The sequence below is a fragment of the Corvus moneduloides genome, chromosome 4, assembly GCF_009650955.1.
Source record: "Corvus moneduloides isolate bCorMon1 chromosome 4, bCorMon1.pri, whole genome shotgun sequence".
Lineage (NCBI taxonomy): Eukaryota > Metazoa > Chordata > Aves > Passeriformes > Corvidae > Corvus > Corvus moneduloides.
This window is the reverse complement of record NC_045479.1, coordinates 49,743,702-49,756,274: the sequence shown is the minus strand read 5'-3', so window position 1 is coordinate 49,756,274 and position 12,573 is coordinate 49,743,702. Positions and strand designations below refer to the sequence as shown.

Genomic DNA, 12,573 nt, shown 5'->3' with positions numbered 1-12,573 from the left:
GCTAGAATGAATGAAGAATGCCTGTGATGCATAATCAGCACAGACACGTTTAGTATTTTCTTTACATCCTGGTAAAGAGGCACACAAAGTGAAATACACATTGACTTCTAAGGTCACCAGCTGTTCCTTTGCTGTGTTGCCTTCAGACACTGGAAGGTTTAACTTCAATATTCCCCATTTAATAAGACAGTAACCAGTATATGTACATATGAGAAGAGATGTAGAAGCAACATGGGGGACACACACATAAGCACAGACACACACACACACACACGTGTACACTGCTTAAAGAACAGTCTCTTGAATAATAATAGTAACCACTGCATTTTTATCCTAGTTCTTCATTACAGTTTTGCCTCTCAGATCTGTAAATATTGCCACGAGAGATATCTATCCCTATGTATCTCATGCAGAAGCTGACCAGGTCCATCTCTCTTGCAGTTTGAATCCAGCAATTAATCTTCCAGTGAAGATTTATTTAAAACAATGAAAAAAAATCATTACCATAAAATAAAAACTAAAACTATCAAGGAAACAGGAACTAAAAGTAAGCCATATCACAAGGTGATATAAAGTGTAACAATTAAGTGCAACATGAATTAATTTCATCAAAAAATATTCCAAATACAGTCATGAATGTATGACTTACTCATATGTCAATCAGAAAAATCAACCAAAAATAATTTTTTCTGATTTTGAATTCATAAAATTTCATAACTGACATGAAATTTTTTGTGAAAACACTATGAAATGTTTTCTAAATATGTGATACATTCAAATTTTCCTGCTGTTGTTACATTTCTTCAATTATTTCAATTTTTCCAGCTATGGATTTGTTTCTAATTTAATAGTGCTATATCTTTAGGTTCTGACCATCAGCTCAAACCTGTCTTAGTTTTGTGTTTAGTACTTATTAGAGACTAACCTCCTTGTTGAGCAGGATTGTGTTTCTCCATATAGCACATATAGCTCATATCCAAGATGGGAGTGGAGAATCTCAGTTTGAAAAGTTTCTGTCCTTCTAACTTTATTTATTTTATTTAGCTTCTTTATTCATGAGTGCTGTAGCATAGGCAGACAGACACTTTACTGCCTTTCAAACTCCACTGCAATTTAGTCATAAACAGGGACCTCTCAGTATTTTACCTAACTTTCCAAAGAGGTCTGAAGAAAATTAAACTTCTACATGGTGATGGCAGTCAAAGATTTGCCCAGAAACAATGCATTATGCATACAGAAATCTTCCTTAACCTTTACGGTTTGAACATAGGTAAAGCACTTGAGAGAAGAAAGTCCTCTCCTAGGAGGGAGCCCATGGGATGCTGGCAGGAAACTGTTCTGTCCTCCCACCTGGTCAAGAAGTACAGGGACAGGAAGGAGAAGGCAGAGGAGCTTCCAAGAGATGATTCAGCCATGATGAGGGAGATGTATTCTTCTCTTGGCTCCCAGTCCCACCTCCGTTCTGGCTTTTTTGGCCAGCCAATGTCTAAATCAGAATACATACCCAATTATGTTTTGGCTTTGTAGACAGTAGGGTTGTAGACAACAATTATTTTCTCTCTGACCTCCTCACTTTCTAATCCCAAAAGCTCTGCATTCCTGGCCTGCAGCATAGAGAGGAGGGAAGCTCCACAGTTTGTGCGCTGCCCAGAGAGAACAGACATTTGCATTTGAGCACTCTTGGATCAAAAAAATGTTACCCTCAAATCTCTAGCAAATTTTCTGAATTCTACAGTATGGTTAAACACTGTGATGCTTTATCACAAATAATTTTATATATTCTTCTTAGTGTCTTAAAGTTATCAGCTCCATAAGGTTTTATGCCTAGTAAAGCATCAGGAAAAGCTGGGTGGTCTAGGTCCCTAAATCCTGTACCTGCCTGGTTTTTTCACTATACATTCAGAAGAAAAATAACTGCAGAAATATCTGATGGTGCTTAGGCTCATGAGGGGAACTGGAGGGGAAGGGACCAATCTCTTCACTCGTGTGACCAGTGGCAGGACTCAAGGAAATGACATGAGACTGAGTTGGGGGAGGTTCAGGTTGGATATCAGGAAAAGGTTTTCATCCAGTGGGTAGTTGAGCCCTGGAAACAGGCTCTCTAGGGAAGTGGTCACAGCACCAAGCCTGACAGAGTTCAAGAAGTGTTTGGGCAATACTCTCAGGCACATGATGTGATTCTTGAGGCGTCCTGTGCAGAGCCAGGAGTTGGACTCACTAATCCTGATGGGTGCTTTCCAACTCGGCATATTCTATGATTCTGTGAATCTTAGTGATGAATTTTATGGAGATATGAACAAAGTGATAATAGCCTGGAGTATAATTTATATTTCTTTTGGCTCCAAAAATGGCAGTGTGCAAATACATGTTTTTGGAATAGGTATTGAAAAAATGCTTGTCCCTCCCAACATCAGATTCTTACTCGTTTAAATAGCTTTTCTTTCTCAGGGTTGTGTTATGGGACCAGAAGCTCTGCCAACCTTCTGCTCAGCCTAAGCAATCTTGCAGTGAAGTGAATAGTTTGAATAAAGCCAAATATCGGTATATTTAATGCAGTGAACCCATCCTGTATCATAAAATACTGAAATTTATTAGAAATTAAACATTTGAAACAAAATTCATTCTTGTTCCAAGACCTTACTTAAAGGAATACATGAAAAGTTGATAAATGGGTACATGAAAGTCTTTGGACAGATTCATTTGAACAAGTGTTTTGTTGCTAGTAAGGCTGCTTGTAAGCTGGAGGTCAAACCATGATTTCCTGAATGATGGGCAGATTTAATCCGATTTTTTTTGCAAAGCTTTTATTTTGACTTGGGGTCTGCATGTAGCTGTAAATTTTAACTTGGTTTTTATATTGTTTCAAGATTTTTGAACATGATTTTTGTCATTCCCTAGTCATGATGGTTATGAAAGTGTGATTTTTCTGATCTGTCATCACTGAGGAGTGGCATTCAGCACAGATCATTTTTTTCTCTGCAAGCATAAAAGCAACCTCATTAGTAAGTCAGGTAAAAGGAGTAGTATATTCAAAATGATCTTTAAAAATTTAGGCTTAAGTCCTCAGTAATGTATGTTTCCTAGTTCATTAATGCAGAAATACTGCACATAGATTTTAATCTTAGAGTTAATAATAAAAGCAATTTTCACTAAAAATATAAAAACTGTAATGGTAGAATCATGATATTGCATTTAGCTCTCCCACAAAAAGTCACTTTATTACTTTCTTTTGACACTTATTTTCATTCTGGGATTAATTTTACTATATAAGGGCTTCTTAACTATTCTATTAAAATTTCCATTCAGAAGCAATAATATCTAAGAGTGAATAATAGTCATGTAAATCATTATTTCATATTAATGTAAAGGATTTTGTAAGTTCTTATGAATTCTGCTGACATGCACAATTGTGAAAAGGTTATCTCTACATTCTGCAGTGATATGCGCTGGAACAAAGGAACTATTTTAAAAGCATCGGTGGAGTACATCAAGTGGCTACAAAAAGAACAACAGAGAGCCAGAGAATTAGAACACAGGCAGAAGAAATTAGAGCACGCTAACAGAAGACTTCTACTCCGAATTCAGGTTTGTATAAATGTTGCCACGAACTACAAAGCTTTCTCAGAACTTATCCCTCATCAAATTTTGTTAATCTATATAATTTTTTCTCAAATGACATTTATTAAAAATAAATTTACTTTTCCTATTTATTTCTGTGTATATTGGGGAGGGGGTATTCTTTAGATTTCTAGGAAATTTCTTTGATAATTATACCTTACATAAAGTAATTTGTGGAAAAGTAATAAGTATTTGTACAAACAGTTTCATTATGCGTGTGTTAGAAACAAAGAAAGACAAAACAAAAGGAAATAAGTATATTCCTGCAGCCAAAAATCAATACTGGCCACAAAGTTCCCTCAGTATTTTAATTTTCCCTTTCAAGCTGTTTAATGCATTACACTCCCTGGTATTATGTTATATCTACTTTTGACATGAAGAGGCAGAATATAGCCCTTTATGGCTTGATAAGCAATATTCTAATATAGGCACACACCTATGGAAATGGGATGGATAAATAGCTGGATAGACATAAAATCAATCATCTTATGTATGTTGATTTACTCTTATATCTGTATAACATAAGCATTATCAAGTAAAGAATCTTCTGTTTCTCTGGATAACAGTTTTATAATGAACTATCAAGTTGCAACATTTTTCTGCTACCTTCATTGGATTCAGTATGCAGTGGTTTTAGAGAGGCTGTCCTATCTCTTCTGTTCCTGTAGAATAGCTGCTTAATGACAGAAGGGGATGTAAAAACACTTGAGTGGCTAATTTTCTTAGATTAAAAAATTAATATTTTAAAATTTAATCTCACAACTGGGCAGCAGGTATAATAAATTTTCATGCATGATTTGTATATTTTCTGCAATTGTTTTGAAGAGACTGTTTTCTCTTTTAAAATTGTTTAATTAATTTTGTTTGAAATGCTAGGAACTGGAGATCCAGGCACGTGCACATGGTCTTCCAATCATGTCTTCACTCACTGCTGTCGATTCAGCTGCACAGGTCATCAAACAACAGTCTTATCCAGAGGAGAACTCTGTAGACTACTCTCAACAAATGCCTCTGGTACATGGACAAAATTCTGATGTCTGCGATGGATCTACAGGCTTTTCTGATCCACTTTCACACTTCACGGATTTGTCCTTCAGCGCAGCTCTAAAAGAAGAACAATGTCTAGAGGAAATTTTATTGGATGACACAGTGTCACCATTTGGAACAGACCCACTCTTGTCCTCCACATCCCCAGCTGCCTCAAAGGAGAGCAGCAGGAGAAGCAGCTTTAGCACAGATGATGGAGATGATTTATAAAAGCAGAAAGGGTCTCATACTTCTCTAAACCACTTGTTAAAAGACTGAGTTGAACGTAAGCATGGTGTTTATTCTTATTTTAGATACTTATAAGGAAAGACACTGTGAAAATCAATTACTACATGACAAGGTTTTCAATGAGCCCTTACTTCACAGGAAAATAAATGGACATGAACTCATACCACTCTACCCCATATTCACCATCTGTTCACAGCTGGCATTGCACAAATCTCTCTTCACTGGGAATATTTTTACTATCATTCCATGACTTTTTACAGTACTAAGAAAACTGTTACCACAAAAGGAATACCCATGTTGCAAAACTGTATTCAAACTCTTTTCAATCTGCTTACACTTTTCTCTGCTGCAAATATGAGTTTTAGTAATTTGCTAATTTTTTTTATTTTTTTATAACAAAAAATTCTACAAAATGTGAAGCAAGAGAGAACTATTTAAGCTTGGAACTGCAGAGATGTTACAGTTTTTAAAATCTGAAAAAGCCGGAATGGTGATGCTTTCACACAAGTAAGCATGAAGTGTAGATTTCTCTTTAAAAGGAGAAAATCCATTAAGCTTTCCATGGAATGTCATTAGTTTTTAAAATTTCATTTGTAGAAAAAGAACGCTCTTTTTAATATATATTTTAATGACACAGAAGAAAAATGAAAACTAACATAGCAACAGTGACTCAAATGAACTCAGATAGAAAAAGATACAGCATTGCAGCAGAAAGACTGTGTGGATATACAAGACAGCACAGACACTCCATGTTACAATTAGCACAATTTAGAACAAGCAGTACTTGTAACAGTACTATGTCAGGTGCTTATTCCAAGAATATTGAAACTGTGTCCTTTCTTATGTGGACGAAATTGGAATTCAGAGATACAACACCGGGCTGCTGGATGACACTTTCAGCATCCTTTGACAGCAGAGTGAGGTTTTTCCAAAGGGACTCTGTCCATACATGTGCTTTTGATCCATTTGAAAGCAGAGGGAAATGATAAGATTCTCATTGCATACACTCTAAACAATGAGGATTTAATTTGAAATTTGACTTTGGACTCACTACAGAAAAGCTGGAAAGGAAGATTAGTCAAACCGAAGGGGATGCTCAGAAACATTGATGTGAGGCACTAGCTCTCATAACTAGCTTGCTAGGAGGGGGCATTTGGAAAACTCGCTTGTATACATAGTGAAATTCTGGAGAGTGATGTATGTCCCTGAAGAACATTAAGTGCAATCATTCTAATTGCAATATTAAAACACGGCAAAATAAACTGGAACAGGTTCTTCATAGGTCTTCTTCAATCAAAGCCAAAAGATCACATTAGGGAGCCATTGTGGTTTAACCCCAGGCAGCCACCAAGTCTCACATAGCCTCTTGGTCACTGCCTGGCCAGAGAGGTTGGGGAGAGAATTGGAAGAGTAAAACCTGGAAGACTCATGGGTTCAGATAAGGACAGTTTAACAGGGAAAGCAAAAGCTGTGCACACAAGCAAAGCAAAACAAGGAATTAAGTCACTGGTTCCCATGGGCAGGCAAGTGTTCAGCCATCTCCAGGAGAGCAGAGCCCCATCACATGGTGGTGACTTGGGAAATCAAACACCAACACTCCAAATGTTGCTTCTTCCTCCTTCTTCCCTCCACTTCATACACATAGCATATGGAATGTCTGGAATGTCCCCTGGGTCGGTTTGGATCACCTGTCCCAGCTGTGTCTCCTCCCAGCCTCCCATGTATCCCCAACTTCCTTGCCAGTGTGGCAGCATGAAAAGCACAAAAGGCCTTGTCTCTGTGTAAGCCCTGCTCAGCAACAACAAAACCAGCTATTATCAACACTGTGTTCAGCACAAATCCAAAACACAGCCCCATACTAGTCACTGTGAAGAAAATTAATTCTACCCCAGCTGAAACCACTACAGGAGTTCTGTAATGATTCAAAATATGTTTCAAAAGTGTGTATTAATTTTGCTATCACTGAGCCTGCCTCACTCCAGAAGTATCACAGGTTTGGAAATAGTAAGAAGAGATTAAAGTGGATTACTGTTTGCATGCATATTTTAATTTTTTAAAAACATATTATCCAAAGCCAGAGCAATCGTTTCTTACTATTGCCTCTTCTGTTATTGGTACCTGGGCCCTCCTAACAGTCTTTGTGAGGTTTGTGTTCCTCTCAGGCCACAGCATGTACCTGACCAACCCCAACAGTGTCACGATAGTTTCATAATTGGAAAATTAGCAGCTGGATAATAAATCACACCCAGATGGCTATGAAAGATGATGGTGTGTTCTATTTCACAAGAATATTTATGCTTTTAGGAATATCAAGGTTTTCTATGAGTCTGTGCAAACTACTTGGATGTAAACTGACCTGTAAGAACAGACCTGACCATTAGAAGGGGCTTTGATACACTCCCACTTCATGGATAAAAATAACAGCAACAGACAGGGTTCTGGTATTTTGTTTTGTTTTGGTGTTTTTGTTTGTCTTTTTATTTGTTTGGTTTTTTTGGTTTAGCTTTTCAATTTTATTTTTTGTTTGTTTGGTTTTTTTGTTTTTGTAACACATCAGAAAGACAAACAAGTATTAACCAAAGATAACTGGATATAGAACTGACTGCCATTTTAATTGGATTAATTAAAAGAGGAGCAACTTTTTCCTAGTTTTGCCGAAGACAATTGCTAATACTGACACCTGAATACAAAACATAATGAATTGAAAGTAGCATTTATGCCCATATTATGTCTAGCATAGTATGAGTATTGTCCATTTCAGTTGATGAAAGGAAGGGTTATTTGGTTGATATCAAATGCCATTTGTCCTTGTACTGCAGTTTCTACTGCATTAGTTTTAAATACACCAGTGTGGATTGCTCATAATGGAGAAAAAGAAATTAAATATGAATGTATTACATGATTTTCCCATTGAACTTTTACATGTGAGTTAGATTATACTTCTGAACTATACTGACTTTAAATAACATCCTGAATTTCATCACTTTTATAAGCACTGTTCTAAAAAAACATTATAGTGCATCCATTAAATTTTTTAAAGTTGATTTTCATTCTTTTGACAATTGCTTCAGTCTAAAGCACCAGAATTTTTCTCTCTCTTCTTGCATGAGAAACTTAACATAAGATAGTCAAGGCTCTTTTTGCAAGGCACTGTATTAAAAATATTCAAGCTCTCTTCCTTCACACAAAACCCCCAGCCTCCTTGCCCAAAACACTAAATGCATCAATACTCCTAAGTGTTTTTAATGGCAGTGGTATTTCACCAACACTTTTTCTAGTAGGAAGTCATCATAATTAGTATTTCATCTAATAATTATAACGTGGATTACAGCTTCATCCTTGAAATTAAATGGTGGTACAGACTGCAAAACCAGTCTAGGACATTCAGGGGATTAATAGGTGCTACTGAAGGTATTTAGGAGATGTGTGTGCTGGTAGTCACAACCCAGACTTTCTGGAGTAAACACTCCCTCACCCACTCCAGGCTTGGAGACACTGCTGTGAAGCTGAGAGGACTTCTAGGGCAGAGTCAAGTCCGGTCCTACCAACTTCTGCAGAGGAAAGGGATTTCATGACTACAGGGACAAATCCTGACATCTTCTGTGAGGTAGAATTTCTTTGCTGTTTTGTTGGGCTGAAATGTGGTGCAAGCAAAATACACTTTTTAGCTATTTCCAGCAGAAATCTGTTTAGTGAAATCTCATGAAAAAGATGCACAATGTGCTCTAGGCCTAGAGATGAATTTAAAGTCTTACAGATCTTGACCTCAAGCAGGGCAGGGGGTAGGAGAACTGACTCTTTTTTTCAAGATGTATTTTTGTCAAGATGTTTTCAGTAGCAGCCGTTCAAAGCTGGTGGACATAGTCCTACAGAGTCCACAAAACAGCAGACTGATAATTACACAAAAGGAAAGGGAGTTGAAATATTAACATCCTGTTTAATTCATGACATGGATATAGATGCTATACTAAGAACAGAAAACTAAATTATTTCATTGTGCATAGTGTGGATAGTGTGAAAAGCTACAGAAAAGCAAACAGTTTTAACAAACAGGAACACAGTTGCTTTATATAATAAAATAACTAAATATAATTCAGTTGCATAATCTTAATAAGAACATTGATATTATAATACTTTCTGAATTTAATAGAGTTGTATATATGAATGGAGGATGTAAAATTATTGTAATTTAAAATTATGTTAAGTCTCTTAGATAAGTAAAGGCATTTACATTGCTATTATGAGACTGTAGAATATTTTTATAATAATTGTTATTTTTCATTGTTAATCATACAGTATCTTGTTTTCTAAGTCATTGTATGCAGACAGAATGTACTTTATTGCACATTATACATGCAATCTTTTTACAATTACATTTTATATTTGCTAGCATTTTATGTTTATTACATGAATATAATTAAAGGACTGAAATGAAAACATCTTTTTATATGTCCCTTGTGCAACTTCACTGTCCAGACCCTCAAAAATGCCACCAAAAGGCAATATAGTAACAACCAGTAAGAACATCTGAGATACCTAACAGACAAAACACTTCACAACTGCTAAACATTTAGGCCATTATGATACATCATGATCCAGCAGCATCCCATTAATAAAAATAATTGATACATTCTTTAATATGGTCTCCTGCCATCTGCTTATTGCTGCTGCTAAGGCTTTGATTTATGGAAAGTGTTTTCAGAATGTTGCAAAATTGCTAGCAGGCATGATGATATCAGTTAAATCACTAAGAAGCTCTACAAAAACCTTTTAATGTACTAGATGTTCCTCAGACAATCTAGGATAAACAGAATACTGTATTTTAAGATGTAAAACATTTTTTAAAGCTGATAATTAGGTAGCATTTGGCACTAAAAGATACTCACTTAAGGAAGTAAGTAAGGATTCAGATTTCATTTTGAATTCCTAATATCAAAAGTGCTGCCTTCTTTAGAAGATATTTGGTGCTTTCTGTGCATGAAATGATGTAAAAGTTGTTGAGTAGTAATATAAATTTCAACTACAGTTTTGTAATAGTTCATCATTTCATGGAAAATATTCTCATTTTTTGTATACATCAGATAAATATTTTATTTGTAATAAAGATTTCTTCAGTCTCTATTTTGTCAAATTGCTAAGACACCCCTATCAGTATTAAAATGGAATATTATTACAAATATTATTTAAAGTTCAGTGATTATCTATGGAAAGAAGCTTTGCTTTTTTACATATTTATTATGTACTTAGGATTTGACCATAAAAGGTACTCAGCTCCTTTGTGAAAGGACTGAGAGCCCCCACTTTGCTTTGTAGAAAGCCAATGCTTATCCTGTTTCAGACACTTAATGATTAAATAAACAACATCAGAAAATAAAATCAGAAGTTATTTCAGAGATTAGGAAAGCCCTATGTGATATACTGCTTGATTAAAAGTAGTGAGGTTTGCAATTGACAGACAAACAGATTTAATGTCAGCATCATTTGTGATGACAACCAGTGGAAGATTAGAGGAAAATGTATGAAGTTGTGATAATAATCAGATCAAAAGTCCTATTGTAAAGGAGACTACAGCAGTGAAGTATGCTAAGGCTTATTGGTTAAATCACTGGTACCCATCAAGTTAAATATATATCAGTTTCATTAATTGGCAACCACAAGACAAGTGTTCTATATTCAGGGTGGTGATGATTTTGATATAATCCACCACATTGTGGTTAAGTATATGATTCATGTAATAAGAAGAAGGTGCCTCCAGGCTATTGTTCCTACCATGGATTAAAATTTACATATTGCTTCTCCTTTTGTCAAAACATCTGGTGCCTGCAAACGCTAACATTTTGTTAAAAAGTTTCACAAGATAGGAAAAGTGGATTGGAAACATTGCATGTGAATCATTTAAGCATTATAATGGAACAAGAATCTGAGTTATGAACAGGCAGATTGAACAGTAGTATAGTCAAAGAGATTCATATGGTTATGAGTTCGAGACAACACTTTGTATAAGAAGGGGAAATGCCCCAAATGGTAGAAATAACCAGTGAGTTTTTTTCAAATGTCACGGAGATAGACAATCTTGGTCTTTCCAAACTGCATTTTCCTGCCCAAATAAGATCCCTGTATCTAAGCATATGTACTAAAGCGCTAAGATTGTGTTTAATACATTCATTTAATTCATGCACTGTAAGATGTTGTCATCCTTACCCGCCACGTAGTTTCCTCAGAAAATTTCGTGACTCTTATACTTACTTTCCTATTTTACAGCAGTATATATCAGTGTATAGTAAATTGAATCTCAAAAGATTTCAATGGCAAATCATCTTAATTATCTTACCTTCTTGGAAAACCTATCAGTCCTTGCATTAGCACCTAAACCTAGACTTGATACATTTTTCCCTTTGATTTCCAGGTGAGACTTAACATGTTAATTTTCAATTGTTGAAACTTTGTGAGGATTTTTGATGCTAGGTTGTCAAGAAAGCTACAAATCACAGATTGCTGTCATTAGCAGATACATTACTGTTGGAAATTTTCCTTGTGAAAGGAGGCAATAAACAACGTTTTCTGTGAAGGGCCTTGATTCAAGTGATATCCTATCTATTAATTTTCTGGAATCAATGCATAAATATTTCTAGATGGATGTTTTGCTTGCAAAAGAGGGACCATTCAAAAAGTAGTGGCTGCCCAAAGGTTTTACATTTTTAAAACATACTCCTTGGGTTAGAAATTTACTTCCTCTTTTAGGCCTCTGGAATTCTAGAACATAACATTTATGTGGCCTAAGCCACCACCCAGTGATACCTCAGGGACATCCCAGGACCACATGTCTGCTGTACAACTGAGGCAGCAGTGACACCATTCCCTCCATTCTGCAGCCAGTCCCACTGCCAGCAGATTCAAATGAACAAAGGCTCTGGTGGTGAGCCCCATGGTCCCATCTCTCCAGGGATGGACACCTCTTCCCAGTCTCACTTTCCACCTGGATTTCTTCTTCAGAGCTGGCACAGGGTTCCTTAACATCCTGCCTCAGATCCAGAGCTGGGTCACTTTTCAACCCTGCTGACATCCAACAGGTTCAAAATCTGTAAGTATAATACTGATATTACACAATCTGGTATTGGCCCATGATACCAAGCCACGATTTGACAACATACTTGAGCTCTTCTGCAGACCTCCCAGACTTCTGAGCCCTGAGGAGATTTGAGTAAGAGAGCAGCCAAAGTGTCAGACCAAAAGAGCTCCCTCCTACAAACCCACTGAGAACATTAATTTTGTTAATGGTGGTTAACAGGAGTTTTGGTTGGTTTTTATTTTTAAGCATTTTACTGAAAACCACGTTTGTACGTTGTATTTACTTGTAAAGGATTTGTCTTCAGTTACAAAGGAATCCAAATTGTTTAAGTTTAATACTCAGAATTTGACAAAAATCTGTTAGCTAAAGTATTTTACATACTCTTGCAGGAGTAGGTTGAGTTAAAGGAAATATTTCTTTTTAAAACCTAACGTGACAACCTTAAAAATTCTTAATATAAGTCTTTTTATCAATGAGCTTTTCTGTGACGTGCACCTCCTGCCATCATTCTGGGGAGGAACCTCAATAAAAAAAAAAATCTTGTATTTTTACAGAGCCACTTGGAAAGTAAAGGGAATAACAAAAGTAATTGCAGAAACACCGTTCCATCA

The 12,573-nt window shown here is 36.1% G+C and overlaps 1 protein-coding gene across 4 annotated transcripts in view; it reads left to right on the top strand.

Moving 5' to 3' along the window:
* The window catches only part of TFEC (transcription factor EC), a 98,686-nt gene extending 89,158 nt beyond the window's left edge, over positions 1 to 9,528 (top strand). For all 4 annotated transcript variants that reach the window (XM_032107456.1, XM_032107455.1, XM_032107457.1 and 1 more), the window contains exons 7-8: positions 3,438 to 3,585; positions 4,495 to 9,528. In XM_032107456.1, coding sequence (XP_031963347.1) covers positions 3,438 to 3,585; positions 4,495 to 4,875 — 529 coding nt within the window. In that variant the 3' untranslated portion in view covers positions 4,876 to 9,528. The remainder of the gene's footprint in view (positions 1 to 3,437; positions 3,586 to 4,494) is intronic.
* The last annotated feature ends 3,045 nt before the right edge of the window (positions 9,529 to 12,573 follow it).